Here is a 21975-nt window from a genome sequence, read left to right as displayed (position 1 = left end):
CTAAATTCTGATGTATTTCCAAATAGTTACTCATTGTTTATTATGTACAACAGCTTAATTATCACAGAGCATTTATTAATGTACAATTTTAAATGTTAATTTTCACAAATTAAACTTCAACTACACTTAATGTTCCATCTATTTAAACAAGACAATGACCATCATGACAATAAAAAAGAATTACAGTGACTTTATTAAGGTACATCAAATGCACATGCATATTAGGATCAACTAAAATACACTTTTGCTTTACCACTATAGAAAAACACTGAATATTAAGTAATAAAACAAGACTGTAGACAAAATAAAGCAGAGCAGTAAAAAAATAGACTAAATACTTCTCTAAAAGTGCACAGCTATCAATACATTATTGCTTGTCTTGCAGGCAACACAAGCTAAAATGCAAGTTTACATACAACAATAAGCTTCAAACAGAACACTGCAATTATAAACACATTCACCTAAATGTGTGAGCCTTTAATCACAGTTAATTAAGTCTTAAGTAATGGCCCAGAATTCGTGAAACAATGAAGTAACATTCAGTAATTACGTAATGATAACACTAACCTTACGTGCAACTTTACAACAGCAGATATTTAAAATAGAACAGCACAATAACAGTATTAATATTATACAACTTTATACAATATCCAATTGTCATCAATCATCAAAATAATGCCCCAGAAATAGTGCCTACAGAGTACAGCCTTCTTGTCAAAGCACTGCCTCAAGTTAGCACAACCTTATTTTGCTTGTTAGACTTTGCAAATTTAGGGTGAAAATTTATAGAGCTCAAACTGTTCAAAAGGCTACATTGTCCAGCTTTAGCAAAAAAAGACTAAAATTTAACTGCGTGCTGTTTTAAGACAAATTGTTCTTAAACATGAAGATCTTGACGTTGTATAGAAAATCACTGAAAAGTCATTGAATTTTAAAAGAGATGTTGACAAATACAGCCATTCTTGTTTCATGTGACTTAAGATTTGTTCAAAAGCCCATTGCTTTTCAATCAAAGTAGAAGCTGGTGTGAAAAGTTTCATATATTTCCAGAATAGACAGCCTACTTTGACTATCCCAAGATTTTGTTCTCCAAACCAAGAATATTAGGGGAGAATTTTGCACCATGCTTTGGCATGAGGAATGTACAAATTCATAGCAGTATTTCCACCCATTGTGATGAGCCATATTCAGTGCATAGATTACTCCAAGCATTACTGCAGTCTGGTGCAACTGATTTGATGTTTCCTACAATAATGTTTCCATCAGCGTCATCGTCTTCATATTCTCCAAGAGCTCCACCCTCTTCTGATGACATAAATGTCCATTTCAGTGCTGTGCTGGTCTCTCAATATGTCTTCACCATGAATGTCCTACAAATTAAATCTTGTTATTAATACTAAACTCCATTGTACTCTTGCTCCATAAAGAGTAAGTTCAGTTTATTTCTCATTTGAGCTCTTCTAAATACTTCCAGGCACCTCTGACAGTTTTTTTTTAATATCAAATACTTATGATGAATCTAAATAAAATCAGCCCCCATCTCCACAAAACTCCATTCAATGGTAAAATATACATTACAAAATGGATACTTCTAGTTCATCCTTCTCACACTAGCACCTACAATCTATGGTTGGTGCTAACATACTTACATATTGATTGCACTTGTTAGAATATACCTTCAACTGTTTAAAAAAAAATAGTAATAAATAAAAAAATAAAAAATTCTAAAATAAAATAAAAATAGGGGTACATTAACTTGACAAGCATACAAGAAACAGATAAAAGAAACATATGAACATCAAAATCCCGATCATCTTAGAGACTGAAAAATGATTACTAATTTGAACAATAAAACAAATAAATAAAAAGTAGCTTTACAAAACAAATAGCCTCATAGTTAAATATCAAATCTGGATCATAAAAATGCACTTACCAGAGACTTAGAACATGCCACAGAATCCTTTAAAACATGGCACTCAACAACCTTGTTAAGCTTTAACCTATAAGCAAAGAGGACATTTAAATAAAATTAAATGAAAAACCATGTTAACATTTTATCTTAAACATAAGCTTTACTTTAATGTTTTATCTCCCCATGTGGAAGGCCATAACAGAGCATTATTTTGGTTGAAATTTAATAGTCTTACAATAATATATATTATTTTATCTTTTCCACTACTGGGCTGAACAGTTATCATTAGCTTGCTAATTAACAAGATAACGGATTCTATTACGCTGAACTAAAAATCTCCACTGACAATTCTGACAGAGCAAAGTGGAGCGATTGGTGTTGAAGGAACATTCATCCATCATCTAAACCGCTTATCCTTCTGTTGAAAGAACAGAAAGCTGAAATTAATCTTAAACCTGCTTCGTGGTGCTTGCAGTCTACTAGCGAAGTTAGCCAGCTAGCTGGTAACACTAACGTTTGCTTAGCTAACTAACCCTAGCCAGCTGCACTAACGGTATCAAAGTCCATGTTGGAACAACACATTACGAACTGGGTTCATTGAACAGAGCATTAAGTGTTAAATAGACAAAACGTTGAAATTAAACCAGGTAGCTGATGTCTGTAACTTACTAGCTAGCTGCTAACGCTGTGTTTGCTAAGCTAACGCTAGCTACAATAGAATTTGCTGGCTCCATATCCAAACCACAGGCTCGGTGGAGCTAGTTAACTATTAGCTAGCTAACTAAGGCTGAAATTACACGGGTCTGTGGACACCAGGCACCCAAATATCACATCCAAAATCACAGGAAGCGAGCACAGCCTCCTCCGCGGGAAAAGATTATTAGTTATAGGTCACGTCAAAGACACACAGCTAGCTAACGCTAGCTAGGTCTGTTTATTTCGAATATGCGCTGAATTGAGCCCCTCACAAACTTATGCTATGCTAGTCGTCCCTTAACTGTACGTTTTCATCAAAGTTAACTGTTAACCTATATCCAACGCTGCGTTGTGTTTGGCGTCTACAACCATCTAAACTCTATTTCACCATGTACCTGTACGACGACACAGCAGCTAAACGCACTCGTCTGCAGTGAACTTCAGAAAATGGCGCCGTCACTTAGCTAGCAGGCTAGCTAGGCTAGGTCCACAGTACCGTCAGCTAACGGTTGTGTTGATGAGCAAACTTAGTGAGGAGCTCAACAGATACTTATGAAGGACACACTATATTAAAACACTGACCTTTACAGTTAACACACTGCGATCTTTAGTGAGTTCAGTGATTATCTGACTGAGTATTGTTCTGTGTTCTTTGAATCTGCATCGGTTTGAACTGACCTGGCTATAGCTAGCTAGGTTAAGTTAGCTAACTAGCTAGCGGATTTTAAGCCATGCTAAGTCCTCCCTTAACATTACGTTTTTGCCAGTATTTCTCTGCGTAAATGTCATGAACATGTTAGATGTCCATAATGACAAACAACAGACAATATACAATCTCCTACCTTGTGAATGTAAGAGGACAGAATTTCCTCAGGTAAGCCAAACCTTCCCAGAGACGAGGTGTAGAAAATGGCTGCTGTCAGCTCGGGGAAAAGTTGTGCATGCGCATGCGCAGTTTCTACCCCTGGACACAACATACTTATTTCTAGTTCACTTTAAGCGAGTTTCACATGCTTAGTTTACCGGTTTTCAACATTGCTTATTATTATTTAGTTAAAGCAAAAACACATTTAAATTGAGAAAAACATGCACAATTTTATTATGTAAAATTTACTAAGGGCCAAGTTCATTTTTTTCAGTGTGTTTCTCTGCATACTTTGTTAGCCCCCTTTTACCCTGTTCTTCAGTGCTCAGGACCCCCATGGACCCTCACAGAGCAGGTACTATTTGGGTGGTGGATCATTCTCAGCACTGCAGTAACACTGATGTGGTGGTGGTGTGTTAGTGTGTGTTGCGCTGGTCTGAGTGGATCAGACACAGCAGTGCTGCTCGAGATTTTAAACACCTCAGTGTCCCTGCTGGACTGAGAATAGTCCACCAACCAAAAATATCCAGCCAGCAGAGGATGACCAACACAAACTGTGCAACAGCAGATGAGCTATCATCTCCGACTTTACATCTACAAGGTGGACTGACAAGGTAGGAGTGTCTAATAGAGTGAACAGTGAGTGGACAAAGTGTTTAAAAACTCCGGCAGCACTGCTGTGTCTGATCCACTCGTACCAGCACAACACACTCTAACACACCAACACCACGTCAGTGTTACTGCAGTGCTGAGAATTTACATGGTAGATAACCAATGTATAAACTTAGAATCCTACAGACGTACCATCAAACCAATATAAATTACCCAATATATATGCTAAATAACCAAATACATATATGAACACATGAATGTTCTGTGACTAATCCATATATCTCATTACCATTTCATAATTGTGCAAGCCATGTATAGATCAGTAAACCAAAATTATGAGTAGTAAATCATCATGTATGTCTACTGAACCAATATAGCTAAAAAAGAAACATATAGTATGTTTCAGTGAACAAAGTAGTTTCTCCATAAACTAGTATATATATATATATATATATATATATATATATATATGCAAAAGATATAGAAGCATTACCAATTACCACCAATAACTGGTGAACCACAAAAGCAATCATAGGTTCAACAAGGTACTATTTCATGTTAAGGCGAACGCCATTGCTTCTCTGAAGCAGCTAATTGTGCCATATTTTCAGAGACGGCTGAAATAAAAAATATTGTAAACTGATATATCTTCTGTTACCTTTTCTCTCAAGTCTCCTCAGTCATGTTATTTTTGTCACTACTGTTGTGTACCTGTCAACCCTGTTAATTTGTCTATTTCGTAAAAATAAGAAATAATAAAGAGGTATATTTTAACATGACTTTTTGATAATATTCCCAGTTAAAATCTTTATTTTAAGAAAAATCTGAGGCCTATGGCATGCAAAACAGTATCATATGTAGATCGTATCTTTGCAGCATTTTAGAAACATATGTAGGTAGAGCAAATATCTGCAACAGTGTTGATGCATAACACCATCTATTTGAGTTAGAAATGTATACTATTTCAAGAATATTTGTGCTTGAGATGGGAAAACATTTGATTGTAGAAAGATTCTACAGGACAATACCACTGAGAGTAAAGCAACAATGCTGTATAAACATCACAAATAAGTTACAGTGCAAATAAAAGTATTAATACTGTTGAATCAAACCCTCATTGAAACCAGAGGCCAGCCTTGTGTCTGGAGAACAGACTTTATTTGCTTGCACAGTCAACAAGATGACACACTGAACAGACTGAACAGACAGCGAGAACTGTTCTCAGAATGTCCTAAGGTACTGCACAAAGGTCACATACACATTCCAACACATAACGCATAATACCGAATATATTACTACATAAAGCATAAAGCGCATAATTTTTGTATTTCTATGAAAGCTGTTTTACAGCTAATACAATTTCTTTACCTCTTTACCAGACGGTCCTGTTCATCCCCTCCACTGTTCATCCCAATGGTACTCAATTGATTAAGACACATGCGTAATTACATGAGTAAAACTGTTAATAAATACCTGTATTTAGAGAAGCTGTAATCTGTTACAGTGAATACATCACCAATCGTTACATTGTTGTATCGTTAATGGTAACTACACAGTTATTAGAGACACTTAAATATAGTGGGACCCTTCTTCCATTAAAATTATTCAGCAGTAAATACCAGATGAATTTATGTATGTTTTTTTATTCATTAAGTTGCTCAACACACATTTGATTCTTACTATTCAACGTTTGCTGTTTTTACCACAAGTATTTATTAATTATTAATAAATTAAAGTTACTGTATTAGTTCCTTCTGTAAATTGCATTATTAGTTACAAACAGTTACTATATTTGTTTATAATTAGTTTGTGCATAATTACTAGATGAAATAAGTTGAACAAATCCTACATAATTTGTTAAAGGGTAATATATACACAGACATACATGATAAATAATCTGAGATAATCTAAGATAGTAACCATTGAGAACATGTAGAACATTAATAGTTTGCAGTACAGTGGTGTTTATACATAACTTAATTATAAGTATGGTTATAGGTCTTATCTTATGATCACTTACAGCTGCAGAGGAGTGTGCACCAGTCAAATGAGATTAGACGAGAAAACTGCAGCTTCATGAAATAATGAGAGAGAGGTGAGAGTACCTAGCTACTTTTCCACCATTGTGATGAATTCAAATGTGTTGTTAACAGAGGTGTAAGTAACAAGTTACATTTACTCTCGTTACTGTACCTGGGTACAGTTTTCCCTGTAAGGGTACTTTTTACTCTTACTTAAGTAAATTTTTAATGAATTACTTTTACTTTGCTATTTTAATTTTTGTATAATCATATAATCATGAAATGCATGTAGTTTAATGCAATGTGTAAATGTGCACTAGCAGAGTGTACTGTGATCAGTCTCAGAGCTCAAAATGTTTTCTAATATATTATGTTTTGCTTTAGTTTTGTTTGTACAGATTATTTCCAATGATGTAGCTGACTCAAATAGTTTTCCAAAGAACTACTTCTTCTTTCTTATTACTTGAGTATTTTCTTTACTAATATTTTTAAATATGAATTAAATTATTACTACAGTAACAGTGCTTTACACCTCTGGATGTTAATAAGATTGTAACTATATGATGATGTTAGGTATAGTATTCAATTAGACATGGTACAATATTAAATATTAGCTGAAGTTGGAATAATTAAAGTAGCTGTTAAGTTAACAAACAAGGTGGTTTGAGGTTTTTAGTTATATACAATATATTATATAATATATTTTAGTTATAACATATATATATATATATATATATATAACCTTATTTTCTTATTTTTCATCAGTTCTTTTCATAGAAAATGTTTAATGCAAAATGAACAGGGGGGACATCAAGGCAAACTAGACATTATCGTCTAGTTTCTTCTAGAAATGGCATGTCACTAAATGAGAATGACTTCTGCACGTGCAATCAAATATATTGTTCTTCATCGTCTTCTGTCAATCCACTTTCAACAGCTGCTTGAATGCTCTTCATCTCTTCTGGAGGAGCAGAGGGAAGAATGGCCAGCAACTCTTTATCAATCTTCTCTAGTCTTGAATCAATATTCTTTTCAAATTCATCTTTATTCATGCGAACAAGCTGGAAAATGCCTTTCTGAGCTTCATCACAGCCGTTCTGTAACTGCAGACGCTCCTTTTCAAACTCTGGTTTTTCCTTGTCCATGGCCATAAGCTTCCCCAGTGAGCTGACACGATCCATGAGATACTTGTCAGACACTTCAGTGTAGGTTTCTGAGATCATGTGGACGAGGCTGGCGATGTTAGTTGCTTGAAAAGCTTGATTGTACAGCAGGTCTTTGGAGAAGAGCTTTGAGTTGTAGGAAAGTGACTCAGTCTTCTCAGATGTGGAGACAAAATCTTTGAGAGTTGTGGTCAGGCTGACTTTCACAATGTTGGACACCATCTGAAAGAAACGCACCATCTTCTCCCACTGCTCCTTCACTCTCCCCATGGCATCCATCCCTTTGACCAGCATTTGTATGGTGGTGTTAAAGTCTATCTCTTTGACTTCACAGTTCCTCATGGTGATCAGGATTTCAGTCAGTTCCTTTTGGTTTCTCTCCATGTTCTCCACACTCTTCTCATAGATCTCTCTGGTATTGTTCAGTTGAGCTCGGCTCTGCTCTATGCGGAACCTGGCATTCTCTGATGCCTTTTCTGAAGCACCTTTCCTCTCTGATTTACTTTCTTCTTTAAACAGCATAGGTGGTTTTGGAATCAGGGAAGGAGTTTTTGTGACATTTTTGCTTTTGCAGTCAAAACTGCGGGCTGAATCTGTCAGTGTTCTGATTTTCCCGATCAAGTCCTTTGTTTTTTCTTCTTCACATTTCCCATCTGATGCATATTTTGCCAGTTCTTCACAGATGTTAATTCCCTCTTCACATAATGTTTGGGCTTGTTTATTGGCATTGCATTCTGGGATTTTTTCTAAACTGCTATTGATTCTTTGAAACTGCTTTTTTGCAAAGTCGGTTTCTGTAGATTTGTTCTTCTGATCATACAGATTCTTCCAGTCAATGTCATTATTCTGCACATATTTTTGGATAAACTCTGTGCACATCAAGATTTCTGCTGATTTGCTGTAGATATTTATTTTATCAACTGTATCTGCAGAAGAGCCTTTTATATCTTTCACAGTGTCTGCAATTGTTTTTGAAGCTTTACATATTTGAACCACTGGCTGAGTCACAGCAGCTGTCACTCCAGTGACTAGAACTGTGACACTCTCAGTCAAAGCTGCAACACAATCCATTCCCACTATGCTCCATCCACTGGGAAGGGAATCCATTGCTTTCTTATAGGCATCACATGCTTCTTTCAGTTCCTCTTCCATGATTTTAACTACCTTTTCAGAATGTTTAACAGCTTCTTCTGTTGACTGTTTCCTCATTTTGTTCTCCTCCAATTTCTTTTTCATTGCTTCCTTCTCTTCTCCATGAAAGTGCTCAGCATTTATACATGCTTCCAGCAACTCTTGTATGATATTAATGACCTTTATGAATCTCTCTTCTGTCGATCTGGCCAGGTTTAGACAGTCATCTGCAATGACACGAATGTTCTCCAGTTGGCCAGGAAGATGTGCTTTAACAACTTCATCATTACCTTGGAAAAGAATCTTCACTGCAGTCTTCATGTAGTCTGGAACAGCAATGGTGTGCAGCCGAATCTGATCCATGTTCTTGTGGGCCTCATTGAAAGCCCACCAGCCAGAGTTACACACTTGCATGAGACAGGCACGAAATGAATCTGGGTATTTGATGTACTTGTAGTCGTCTTTAGGAGGGTTTTTGTTAATAGAGAAATCTGTTTTGGAGGAGATGAAGACCAGCTCTCCCAGGATGGCTATGGAGAGCGGTGCAGGAGTCAGGTATTCCTCCCAGTTGGCATAAGGCTGCATCACAAGTTTGGTTTGGTTTCTCATCTCCTCAGCTTTGGTGAGGCTTTTAGTTGTCATTGCAATTTGATTTGAAGTCACGATTTGTCAGTAAAATTTACATTAACCAATTTGTATTACAAAAGCTCATTATTACACTAAAGTATTCAATAAAGCTCATGTGCTAAATTTGTTATATTTGTTAAATAAAGTTATTGCTTATGCTGCCCTTGTTGGTTATATAAAACTGTCAAATCACATCTCATTTACTCTACACATTGACATTTTTGGATCTCAAATGTAGAAACCCACTCTGAAGCTGATAACATTGTCAATGTTCATCAGGAAAATTCCAGAATCTTGTAATTAAAGCCAATCTCAAAAACGCAGCTCTGAGAACCAACAGAATGTAACTTGCAAAAGTCTCATCCTAAGATGGGACTGTTCTTTTAAAAAAAAACATTTTCAGAGGGTCGCTTTACTGATTGAATCACCGCTAATCGCCATTTCTGTAGCATTCTGTTCAGCACATTTTCATAATGAATTCATTCATCATGAAGAAAGAACGTCAAATATTCTGCTAATAACCGAGATCAACCCACGTTTACCATCCCTAAGCTATGAGTACCTACAAAGATTCAAATTAAGCCATCACTTAAGGGTGTTTGTGTTAAAAGTTAAAAGCACTTATTAACACCTATTTACAACTCATTATATTTCCACAATGCTAGAGGAGTATAAGGTTTAAGTAATATTTCACTGTCCCTTCAAAAAAACACTTTGATACCAATCATTACATAAAGCTTTATGTGCAACATATGCATTAGATTTACATTACCCTAACAGTGAAACCCAGAGAATTATCAGCCAAGTTTTCTTGAACAAAAAGCACAATAAAAGGTAAGAACAAGATGAATTGTCAATTTCCTGTGGATTTGTCCTGTCCATTTTCAATTTAAAGCCACAGATAAAAGAAACTAACTCACTCAAAGTGAGTTTTTTTGGATGCAAATGTTGATTTCTTTACAATTACACTATTCTTTACAGTTACACTATTCTTTGGTCTGCACATCATACATTGACTTTTGTTTATCAAATGAGCCATAATGATACATAATGAATGCAATAAATACATACAATTAATTACATAGCATTTAGAGTTTAGTTTAATATGCCATCAATATAAGTTTTCAAGGTGTTTCAAAATAACTAGAATCAAAACCATGCATTAAATAAAACAATATTTGTTTTGATTAGATGTCTTACCTTTTTATTAAGACTATTTTCAGACAAGGTATAGATGTGGATCTCTCAGCTTCCTCCAAACAATAAACGAAGCGCTGCAGTGCATTTATAAAGCAGGATGACGCAGGCAACCTCCCTCTTCTCCCGCCCGTCTCTATCCAAAGCTGTGCTGTAGCTGCGCTAAGCATGCGTGCCCACACACACACATGCTCGCACTTGAGCCAGTTACAGTGTGACTGGTGTTGTGGCTCCAGTAAGTACCGCAGACAAGGATTTCTTATCATTCACCACCAAACCATTACAGTCATTAACAGCAGTCCTTATTTTTGCTGCACTGAATCACAGATCACTCTTTATGTTGTTACTGTGAGCTATCTGATGTTTTTTATCTAGCCAGCTAATGTTGCAGGTTGTTCACTGTTGGAATTCAAGTGAGAGAAGCAAGATGTTGTGCCATTGGGTTGTGGGTTCTGGTCTCATTGCACCCCTAAGCTCTGATCTTAAAATCACCCCTGGCTTAGACTCACTTAAGGTAATATATATATATATATATATATATATATATATATATATATATATATATATATATATATATATAAATTAGGGGTGGGAATCTCTAGGCACCTCACGATTCGATTCGATTACGATTCAGAGGGCTGCGATGCGATTATAAAACGATTATCGATGCATCTTGAGGCATCTTTTTTTTCTATACATGATTTCTATTTTCTCACTGTGTGAGGACTTGGTAGTTTTAAAGCAAAGTATTTGTAATGATCTATAATGCATTTACGTCCAATATCTTTTATTAATAAAACAAATGGAAGTGATGTGGCAAGTGAACCGGAAGGCTCTCATTCACTGCCTTTGGAGCACATGAGACGCTGCTGCCACTCATCTGCGATAACATGCGCTGTTACGGTGAAATAATATCCAGTGGTAACGGATGACCACGCAGCACATTATAGCCGTCCTACCCGTTTTCATTAGTGATTTTAGAACTTCGGTTTTGGTCTCATTCTAGAGAGTAAGGGGAGGGGGGATAACGTGTCAGTAAAATATCTTCGAGACAGGGCATGCGCAACATAGCGCGGAAGCCCTGTTTCGCAACGACTGAGAATTGACCCTTTTCACAAGAGTTGTGATTACTTCCGGTTTAAGCGTTAGCAGGCTAAAACTTATTTCTGCTCCATATAACCAATGCAGAAGCGATGACAAAATGTTTTAGTAGAGAACTATAATGCTCAAACACTGAGCTACAACAGCTATATGTTAGTTTTCCTGCACTGTCGTGACAAACAGCGAGAATACGAAGTGGATGGAAGCACTGATTTAACTTTAAACAGAGCTAAGATGCTGTATGTGTGGGATAACGTTAGCCTTGTTTTTACTGCAGTCTGCTGCAGCTGCTCACATCAAGCAGTCTCTGTGTCTTTCTACAACATGCCAGCGATTTCTGTAATATTTCTGAGCAAGAAGAACTTTTATATGTAGCATGAATTTGATAGAATCCATTTATATTAAGCTAGCTAGCTATGCTGGCTAGAAGCTATTGCTAACTAGATTATTTGGCTAACATAAAGCAGCTTTTCTGCATCACCAGCTAACTTTGTACTCATCTTTAAAAAGCTAATGAAGGTAATAAACTGTCAATGAATAATTCTTACATGATCAGCTTGGTACAAACAGCTAACATTGGCTGGCAGATTATGTCAGAGACCTCACATGGCTCTTCACAGATCACAAACAACGAGCTAAGCTAGCTATGCCAGAAAATGGAAATCTAAACGCTGCAGCTTAACCGCGATACTAAGATACAAGTTAGCTAGGAGTCACGTTTTTGATTGAGCAGTGAAAGGTGGATGTTATCCAAAGTAATGCTTCAAAAATCACCATGAAACTAAAAGAATAATGCTGTTTGGCAGATCGCTAACACAGCTAGCCAGCTAGCTTTAAAGTGTGCTACTCATACGAAGCTGGTGTTCCTCAAACTGCTAATGGTAGGCTAGCTAATTAGCGACTGTAGCCTGCTAGCCTACCATAAGCTAAAAGAGAGTTTAAACGAGGTCTGTAAAACAGACTTTACATATAAACATTCTGGTTTGCGTTTATGTCAGAAGTTGCTGGCATGCTGTAAATGTGTCACATAACCTGCTAAGTGTTAGCCAGCTGGTGCCAGCGGCTAATGAAAACTAGCTTCCTTGTTTGGGAATACAGCTACAGTTAGCAATAGCTTCTAGCGTAGCTAGCAAACTACAGCTAAACAGTGTCCAACCAAATTCATGCTACATATAAAAGTTCTTCTTTCTTTAGAAAACACAAATATTACAGAAATCACTGGCATGCTGTACAAAGACAGAGAGACTGCTTGATGTGAGTAGCTGCAGCAGCAGGAAACAGGGCTACACCACACATACAGATACACATTTTAGCTCTGTTTAAAGTTAAATCAGTGCTTCCATTCACTTCCTATTCTCACTATTTGTGATGCTAGTGCACGAAAACTAACATATGTCTGTTGTAGATCAGTATTTGAGCATTATAGTTCACTACTATAACATTTTGTCATCGCTTCTGCAGTAGTTGTATGGAGCGGAAATGAGTTTTACCCTGCTAATGCTTAAACTGGAAGTGACTCTTTGTGAAAAGGGCCCATTGGCATGCAGACTGCAGGTTTTGCCTGGCTAGTAGCGAACGAAAAATGAAAAGAGAAAGACAGATGAACATTTGGAGATGAATGGACTTATTTGCATTTATAAGCAGTGCAGTTGGTTTCCTGGTACGTTAAATCTGCAACAAGAGACTGTCAAACACTAAAAAGTTGCGACGATGAAGTTGCTTCTCTTTCTAATTTTCCCGTTCCACCTTAAATGGTGCCGCATTTACATTCGGTGCCTCAGTCAGAATTTGAGGTGGAACAGGAAAGTTCAGCAAGAAGCTGGAGAATGAGAAGCGACTTTAGCCTCGTAAATCAGCCGAACGCTGAGAGACATTTTACAAGAAACTATTCAACTTTAGAGGAAAAGTTTTCTGGCGGAGATGAGAGGAAAGCGGCTGTAGCCAAGCCTTAATGCATAGAAAAGTAAATCTGCGCGTTTGCTTATATTGTTTAGTCTATACAACGACATTATCACATACTGACATTTAATCATAATATTTTACATGCTTTTTCATTTGAGTCTATAAAGCAGTGTCAGCTGGATGGAAATGAATGTGTTAATTGAAATACAAGATCCAGATCCTTACATTTTCTCTCAGTTTCGTTTTCCCAGAAAAGTGATGAAGAGAGGAAGCCAATTTCCACCCTCATTGTTTGGCACCACAGTCAGCTTAAATGATGAGTTATGGTATGGAAGTCATCCAGTTGCTACAGTCAGATACTGACTGATTATTTTGCTCTTTCTGGACTTACTTTATTGCTCTCCTTACCTCTTATCTAATGAGAATTGCAATTAACTCTGTGGAAATCTGCCCATTCAGTCAGCTATAGAGTTTGTGCAGTGCAGAAAATGGTACAGCATATGGTAATTCAAGCATATGACAGGGTTAGATTTTTTGGCTATTCAAACATATAAGAATAAGCTTGATATTTAACTTTAATTTAATTTAACTTTCTTTAAATATGCCGGTAGTATGGAGCCCCTAAGGGGCCATCTTTAAAAGTTAATGACATTGCATTCCCTCACAAATGTTTTGCGTTCCCTCGCAAAAAACTCGTTCCCTCACAAATGTTTTGTGTTTCCTTGCCAAATAATTACCTGTCATTCTCACCACTAGGTTGAGAAAAGTCCACCACTCAAAAACATCCAGCCAAGAGCAGCATTGTGGTCAGAAAGTGAGGGCAAGTGGATGCTTAAACTAACTGTGAATCAACAGATGAGCTATAGATTTTACATTCTGTAACTGTAAACCTACAAAATGCACCTATATGGTATGTGTTTAAGACAAAATGACCAGTGACTAAATGTATAAGATACAAAAGCAATTTTATTAAAACTGGCTACTCAGTGTAGCCTGTAATGTAGTCAGTACAGTCTGCTGCCCAGATTTTAGTTTAGACCTTAGTTCTTCAGTGTCATATCAGTACAAATTCCAAGTCTCTTGTTCAGGCCCCTCTGGCATGGATCCAGTTTTTTATAAAGTGTGAGAGTGCTGCCTTCCACCACTCTCATTCTTATTTCAAGAAGGGAGTGAAAAGAAAAGAAAAGTACTTTAGGTTAATATAAGTATATATGAAAAGAATGTATATCTTGATATTCTACTATATCCACACATACTAGAACTATTTACAGCAAGGCATTAGCATATACCATGAGGCTGAATAGGTTGAAATCTATATATTTTTTGGTTTATATGTAGATGTGTTTTGTCATTGTTTTTTCTGATTAATTAAAATAATTTACTAGATTAAGAGTTGTATTGCTTGAGAGAAAAAAAAATGCTTTTGTGTGGTGTGTTAAGTGTATTGGGGGGTTAAAACACCTTAAATAAAGTCTGTTGTTTTTACCAGCATGGTTCTGTTTAGTATCATGTGTTAACTGTTTTGAAAATATGACATCTAAATTAATAAAAATTCAAGCAACTAAAAAATACAATGACCCATTTGTAAGCATTTGTCACATTAAATTAAAAGGTAACAAGTGTATGTTTCACAGGTTAATTAAAAAATGACAGAGCATACCCGAAAACAATCCTACAATGAACTGAGCTGAGTCCTGGACCTATACATGCCCAGTCAACACCCCTGAGTGACTCTACATTTTCCTCCTCTCTGCCAGCCATTAAACTGTCTTTAGTTTGGGCTGCTGTCCATGGTGCTGACTGGATAACTGCAGCAGAGTGCGTCAGGCATTACTGCATTAATACTGACAATGTTAGTACTGATAAAGCTTTATAGAAATAGCTCACTTTGTGAGATTTGCATGCTTATGAATGTGTTTGTATGTTGATTGTATGTTTGTGTATTATATGATATCTGAAAAAGTGAACATTTGTTCTGGTTTAAAAAAAGCTGTTCATTCAGCTTTTGCAGGTTGCAGGTCATTTGGTCTTTCTCAGGCCTTCTATCAAGTAGGTTATCACAATCCTACAGTGAGCTGGATTTGAAAATGACCAGTTCCTTTTTTCTGATGTTTCTTTGTTTGTCTATTATATGACACCTAAAAAGGAGGCTGAACACCCTATAAAGGTATACCTATAGATACAGTGCTGCAGTAAAAAAAAAAAAAGTATTTGCCCCATTCTTGATTTTCTCTATTACTGCATATCTGCCATGATTAATGCTTTCAGATCTTTACAAACACACAATTATTTTGTTCAATCATTTAGGGCACAGAATTATCTAATACAATCACCCATGTGAAAAGTTACTGCACTCTTAAAATTACAGTTGTTCCTGTTTGTTTCAACCTTTTATCCATTCAGAAGCCATGTTTTCAAAACACGATACTAAACAGAACCTTACCGGCCAAACCAATGCACCTTATTTGCAACATTGTCTAACCCCCACAAAACACCTTACATACCACACAAAAACAAACTTTTCATTCATCAAAAACACTACTATACCTAATATATTCTTATCAATACCACATGCACTACAATACAACTACTACATCAGTGTCACTGCTGAGAATGGTCCAGCATCCAAATAATATCAGGTCTGTTGGGGTCCTCTGGTGGTCCATTTCCACCGATGAATAGAGGAGAAAAGGATAAACAGATGGGCTACAGTCTGCAACTGTTTATCTACATAATGTACATTTGCAGAAAGTGTAATTGATAGAATCAACAATGTAGTTGTATTTAATAAATTTGCAACTCAGTTAAGCCATTAATCATGGTTTATCCCTGACAGAAACCGGGAGATACTGCTGCATCTACAGTAAGTTGGAACACTACAGCATAGATAAGTCTGTCCAATGTATAAATCATCTTCATACGTTGGCACATTCTATGCTTACAGGTAGGAACCAATGGCAAATGATTTAACAGTTTTGCAGTCTTGTGCTGAAGGGTTTTTATACTTATGAGAGTCATTTCATTACATATACAACAAATCACTTACAGTAAAGGGAGTGACATCTTCCAACTTTCACTTTCTGTTACGAGAGGGGAGGTCCTTCAACCGATGGGTTATAAACGCACTGCAGTGTTCAGCTGTTTTGATCGAAGAGGCTCTCTCAGCATCTCTCAGCACATCTAAATCTTCAAGGTATGGCATTATGAATATGATGCACCATTTTATTCAGCGCATGTATTTTGTTATTTTGAAGGCAGCATACTAAACTAGTCTTGGTGTTATGTGTATTAGTTGCATGTACTGTATGTCAGTATGGCTAGTTTGATAAACAAAAAATTGTGTATAACTGTAGTGAACTGAAAACAGCCTGGACAAATTGACATAAAAAAGGCAATTCTCAAGATATCCTAAAACTCTAAATTATTGGAAGTGTGCTTTTAGCCCTGGAGAAATGTGATGAACTGCCAGTCATTGCTTTTTTTGTGATCAGGACCCCGTGGACCTTCAGAGAGCAGGTACTATTTGGGTGGTGGATCATTCTAAGCACTGCAGTAACACTGATGTGGTGGTGGTGTGTTAGTGTGTGTTGTGCTGGTACGAGTGGATCAGAAAAACTTGGAAAACTTATTTAAGGTACACAATTGGACCTTACAACCACTGTTATACCTTTGAGGGAACATATTCATTGTTTGTACCTTGATGAACCAAAAATGTACCTACACAGAACCTTTGTTTCTAACAGTGTACCAGGTTTCATTCTTTTGGGTTTTACAGATGTTTGTTTATCTTTATTAGCTCTCCCTTTATTTTATTAGTCTTACTTATCAGACAGTATGGCATTTTCCATCTTTCACATTTGACTTTGCTGACTGTTTAAGAGTGGTCACAATAGAAATTCTTTGAGTATACCAGGAAACTTTGCTACTTAACAGTCATCAGATCTACAATATATATACCTAACACCTATAATAATAATAATAATAATAATAATAACTTGTTTATAAAGTGCTATTTTACAGTTTTGCATGACAGTGCTAGATAACCTATTAATGTAATGTTTTTTAACCATTTCACCTTTGAGTAGACAGTGTCACTGTTATGGCGACTGTGAGGCCCTAGCTGATGTCCTTGAAGCTTGAAGCTGGTGGGCATGGTCCTCTGTGCTGATGTTTACCAGGATTAGGACACTTCAAGTGGATTTACTTCACATCAGTGTAGAAAGAAGTCAAAAACTGTATTTGGTACATTGAGTCCCTTTGTTTTCTCTTTAGGAAATGCTGGCCAGTGTTTCCCACTGATTTGAAATGCACTTTGGTGCAGAGGTGATGACCAGGGGTCAGAGGGTGACACAAATACACAGACTATGTATTATCAGTTACATATGAATATTAATAACTCTGCTTTGCATTTTCTATTTATTTTTATTTTCAGGCTTCATTTATTATTTGTGTCTTCTTTAAGTGCTTTGTGAAACTATATACTGTCACGTAAATATATTAAAAAACAGATGGTCTGACCTGCGGCCTGCCTCAGTTTTAGCCTGATATCCTTCTTAGTGCTGCAACAGTGAATCCATAATATCTGGCAAAAGATGTTAAACATTTGTTGAAGACAAAGACGCGAGCTAGACATGAATAACGTTGTTTAACTACAGCCATTTCTTCTGACTGTATTTCAGGATGGTTTTAGCAAGCTTAATGACTGCAATACCATCAGGGTACCTGAGCTACTTGTCTTCTTTTCATCATCCTCGCGCAGCCTCTTGTCAACCTACTCTTCTAGTTCAGGGGTTCTCAACCTTTACTACCACAAGACCCACCTGTTTATAACTACAAAGAATAGCGCCCAACTAAAATCAACTTTTTAAATACAATTTTCTTTTTCTTTTCTTAAGTGCTGACACTGAATACCTGACAATCAGGGCCAGAAAAAGTTCAGATCGTCCATTTTGGTTCAGTCACTGGTTCCAAAATTTGCAGTTATGTTAAAGAAACACAAAACTTGTTTAAAAAACATACATTTGCAGAGATGTTAAAAAAGGGGAAAAAAGGCAAAAAGAATATAAATATTGTGTGTATATTGTTTAATATCTGCTTCTGTAGGATTGGTTTACCAGTTTAAGTTTAACCACTCACTTCACTGATGCTCAGCCAAAAAATACATTCAGATCCATTAGCCAAAATCAAACGCATATCTTCACTTTTATTTTTAATTTTACAGCAGATAAAACAAAAGCAAATGAGGGTCATTGCTGAGTGGATTATTTGTCTGAGTTACTGTTTTATCCACGCTATGCAGAAAGTTAACTTTTAAACAGACAAAGGAATCAAACCAAATTCAAATCCGGCAGAGAGCTAGCGTGGCATCGGCATTGCAATGAGTGCTGCAGCTTTTGGTCAAATTTATATATAATGTTTGATGTTAACATTGTATGGAAAGGTTGAACGCTGGGCTATTGGCTGTGTTTGAAATAGTCTACTACATGCTGATTGTGCCCAAACATAGCAAGCAGTATGCAGTACACAATCAATGATACAAGTGTGATGGGTTTTGCAATTTTTTTTTATTATTATTGCTAGAACCTTATGTGAGGGTGTGAGGTAACCCGGATTTATTTGAAGTCTACAGACCAGGGCAAGAGAGAGAAATGCTTGCACCAAGGATGCTTCAGAAAAGGGAATTTATTGGCTAAATATCAAACTACTTTTGGACTACATTCAATGATAAACAATAGAAAATAAAACCAGAAAACAAAACAAAACAAAGTGATAGTAATGAAAAACAAAATAGCTTGAGTAAGTTAGAGTGATTCACGGCTAAATGGTATGAGGCAGTGTGGTCTGGGAAGTCGCTTGGGAGAGCCTCTAGAGAATTAACCTAAGCATGGACGGGAATAACTATATGGCTGGATGTACCTATAAAAAGTTCTCTTATTAAATAAATTGGCGTCAGGGCCCTGACTGCAAATTGATGGAACCAGCTTACGTTGGAGTCGGGGGCTGACTTCAGGCGGGGTCATCTCAGGACAGACTTGATCGAAGGCTAGAGCTCACATGGTGGTTCCAGCCTTTCGATGGTCGATCTGTTCACAGATCAGTGCATGGCTCTGGGTGCGATGCTGGGTCTCCGTGGCGTCAGAACCGCTCCCACTCCGCTGGCGAGGTTCAGGTTGCAATCAGGGTTCTGAGGCTGGTGATACTAATTTAACTAACTATCTCTCTTTAGTAGAATCGAAAGTTATGGATATATTCTCCCTGGTCAGACAAGAAATATCCACCTTCCTTCTCTGAGGGTGGTTCAAACTTAAGGTGTGTAGACGAACAGGCAAGTTACAAAACAAACAAAGGTTTCAGATCTGAAAATGTAGCGTTCTAATACTTAATGTAGCGTTCTAATACTTCCTGTCTTTCTGACCAAGGCCGGCACAAACTTAGAAACTTAGCTATCCTTTTGTTGCGACGCAGGAATCTGAACTGAATTTTGCGGTGCACTCTGGTTTTGCTCGGCTGGAGGCCCTACGCTTTGGAGGTGGAGCCAGAGTGCTGATAGGTTCTCCTCACCTAAGGTTACTAGCTGCTCATTGTTTCCAACTCTGATTGGTTGTGCATAAATTTAGGAATGCCTTCCCCAGAATCACTGCCTCCTTTGTTTCAGCTAGTTTAAACAAAGAAAAAGAAACATTTCTATATCATCAAGTTGGTTTAACTTTCAAAATCAAGGAATGAACAACTAGGATATTCAGGCATGTTTCTAAGAGAGAGTTTAACCCTTGTTACCTGATACACAACACATGTCAAAGAACACAGGTACTATTTGCCTATCATATCTGAACATGACCCATTGCATGAAAAATAAAATTGACAATAAAAGGAAAGGAACAAAGGAAGAAAAGAAAAGACACACCAAACCACATTCAGGATACATATTGGTCAATGGTCTAAACTCACAGCAGTTAAATGGTTGGGTCTGACTGTTATCAAAGTTATACTCTATGTATTTCTAGCGCTTAACAGTAGAAAAAGATACAGGTAATATTTAGGTACTACCCAACAACAAGATTAATACAACAAGTAGTATTGCTTACAGATTGTATAAATGTTGATAATCAAGCAGACAAAGCAAAGCAAGTTTCTTGGGTTCCTTATAAGCACAAGTCCTTACGGTGGTGATGTGGTAATTTGCGGTTTCACCCCTTGGGGGTGCTGTGGGTCCATGCTTGAGATCCCTAGGGAATTTAGAAAGTTGGAATTTTGGTGTCCAAAGTCGTACGAGTTCCGTTTTTGGTATGTCTAGTTTAGTTAAAAAGAGTTCTAACGAATGGTTTGGAGTGGACATATACCTTAGAAATGTACTTTCTGTTACTTAAAGATAAGATTGTCCACAGGACTTTGGAGGGCCATGTGGCCAATATTCCAGGGAGGCGTTGTCCTGTTGCCCTCTAGGTCAAGGGAGAGGGGTGCTGGTTCTTGATTCAGCTGTAAATCTGACTGAGTCTGGGGTTGGGGGGTGTTAAGCCGACAGATTTACACCTCAATTCCAGACTTGCTGGAGCCAAAAGGCCCTTAATTTTGGGTTGTTGATATGTTAGAAACACTAACCTAGGGGTAAAGTTTCAGCCAGTGTTTGTTACACATGACTTTCTTTAATACAACAAAGATACCCGGATGATGTATTAATCCGGTAAACATAAATTGTGCAATGGAAGATGGACTATAGTTAGCCTGTCTCAAGTATCTGCATTTTTTCTTTTACACCACCCAGAATATCCAGAAACCAACCACTCATTGAAAGACAAACTGCACAGCAACAGAGGAGTTATAGTCTAACTGTGCATAAGCAAGGTGTTTCTAATAAAGTGGCTGGTGAATGTATAAAAGATAATCAAAGATAAGCTACATTACAGAAAGTACCTGCTTTGGTGCAATTTCCTAGGTGGTAAAAAGAGGGAAATCAAACAAAGTTATCCAAGTACAGCGCATAAATGCAAAAAGAGAGAGGAAAGTAAAAAAGTGCTGCTTCACTCCCAAAGCTAGCTTAATTTTTTTCAGTCAGAACAGAAATATACACATCCAAAAGTATCTTCTCTTCTAATTAGTGAATTCACTTATTTTAAAGTGCATCCATTGCTGACACAGGAGTTCAACTGTGCATACACAGCTCGTTTAATCTCCATAGTAAAGCAATGCCAATAGAATTGAACACTCTGGAACAGCCAAATATATGCCTAATATCACTGTGCTCAATGCTAGAGGAGTACAAAGCCCCCCAGCATTGGGGTGAGGAGCCATGGATCTACGTTCTCTGGAGTGGAGAGAGCTCAAACCAATACCTTTGCACTGCATTGGAGAAGCATTTGAGATCCAGAACTTATCGTCCAACATTAGAGTCTGACCTCACTAATGCTCTTGTGGCCAAAAACAAATCCTCACAACAATGTTATAATAACTAGTGTAAGCTAGTTATCTTTATTATTTTATACATGTCAGCAAACCTGAAAGTGGTTCTACTTTGGCATCATACAAGAACCTTTTCTGGCAACTTTATTTTTAAGACCTTATCAACAGCCTGCATGTTTCTGCCCTGCATATACCTGGCCACCACAAATGTGTTTTAAAAATACATTTTTAGGCCGAAACCTTAACCTAGAACTACCATAAAACAATCTCAGTCTCAGACCTAGTATTTGTAGCGATTTCGTGTTAGAACTTTCAGTGAGGTAGATCCATCGGACGTCTAATTCTTATTTT

General features: G+C 37.0%; 1 protein-coding gene and 1 long non-coding RNA gene across 2 annotated transcripts; both read right to left on the bottom strand.

The window, feature by feature from the left end:
• Positions 1–961: 961 nt before the first annotated feature.
• Positions 962–3536, bottom strand: LOC118805027. Its single transcript, XR_005007024.1, has 3 exons — positions 3451–3536; positions 1934–2000; positions 962–1370 (listed from the first exon to the last, which is right to left on the bottom strand). It is a non-coding gene; the product is annotated as an uncharacterized LOC118805027 (long non-coding RNA).
• Positions 3537–6996: 3460 nt separating this feature from the next.
• Positions 6997–9051, bottom strand: LOC118804869 (the record flags this gene model as incomplete). The annotated part of the gene is made up of 1 exon (XM_036565488.1): positions 6997–9051. A coding segment is annotated over one exon (2055 nt), but the record flags the coding sequence as incomplete, so codon positions are not given.
• Between the last annotated feature and the right edge of the window lie 12924 nt (positions 9052–21975).

The sequence above is a fragment of the Colossoma macropomum genome, unplaced genomic scaffold (assembly GCF_904425465.1).
Source record: "Colossoma macropomum unplaced genomic scaffold, Colossoma_macropomum, whole genome shotgun sequence".
Taxonomy (NCBI): domain Eukaryota; kingdom Metazoa; phylum Chordata; class Actinopteri; order Characiformes; family Serrasalmidae; genus Colossoma; species Colossoma macropomum.
The sequence above is the reverse complement of the archived record's forward strand: the minus strand, read 5'-3'. Positions and strand labels throughout refer to the sequence as shown.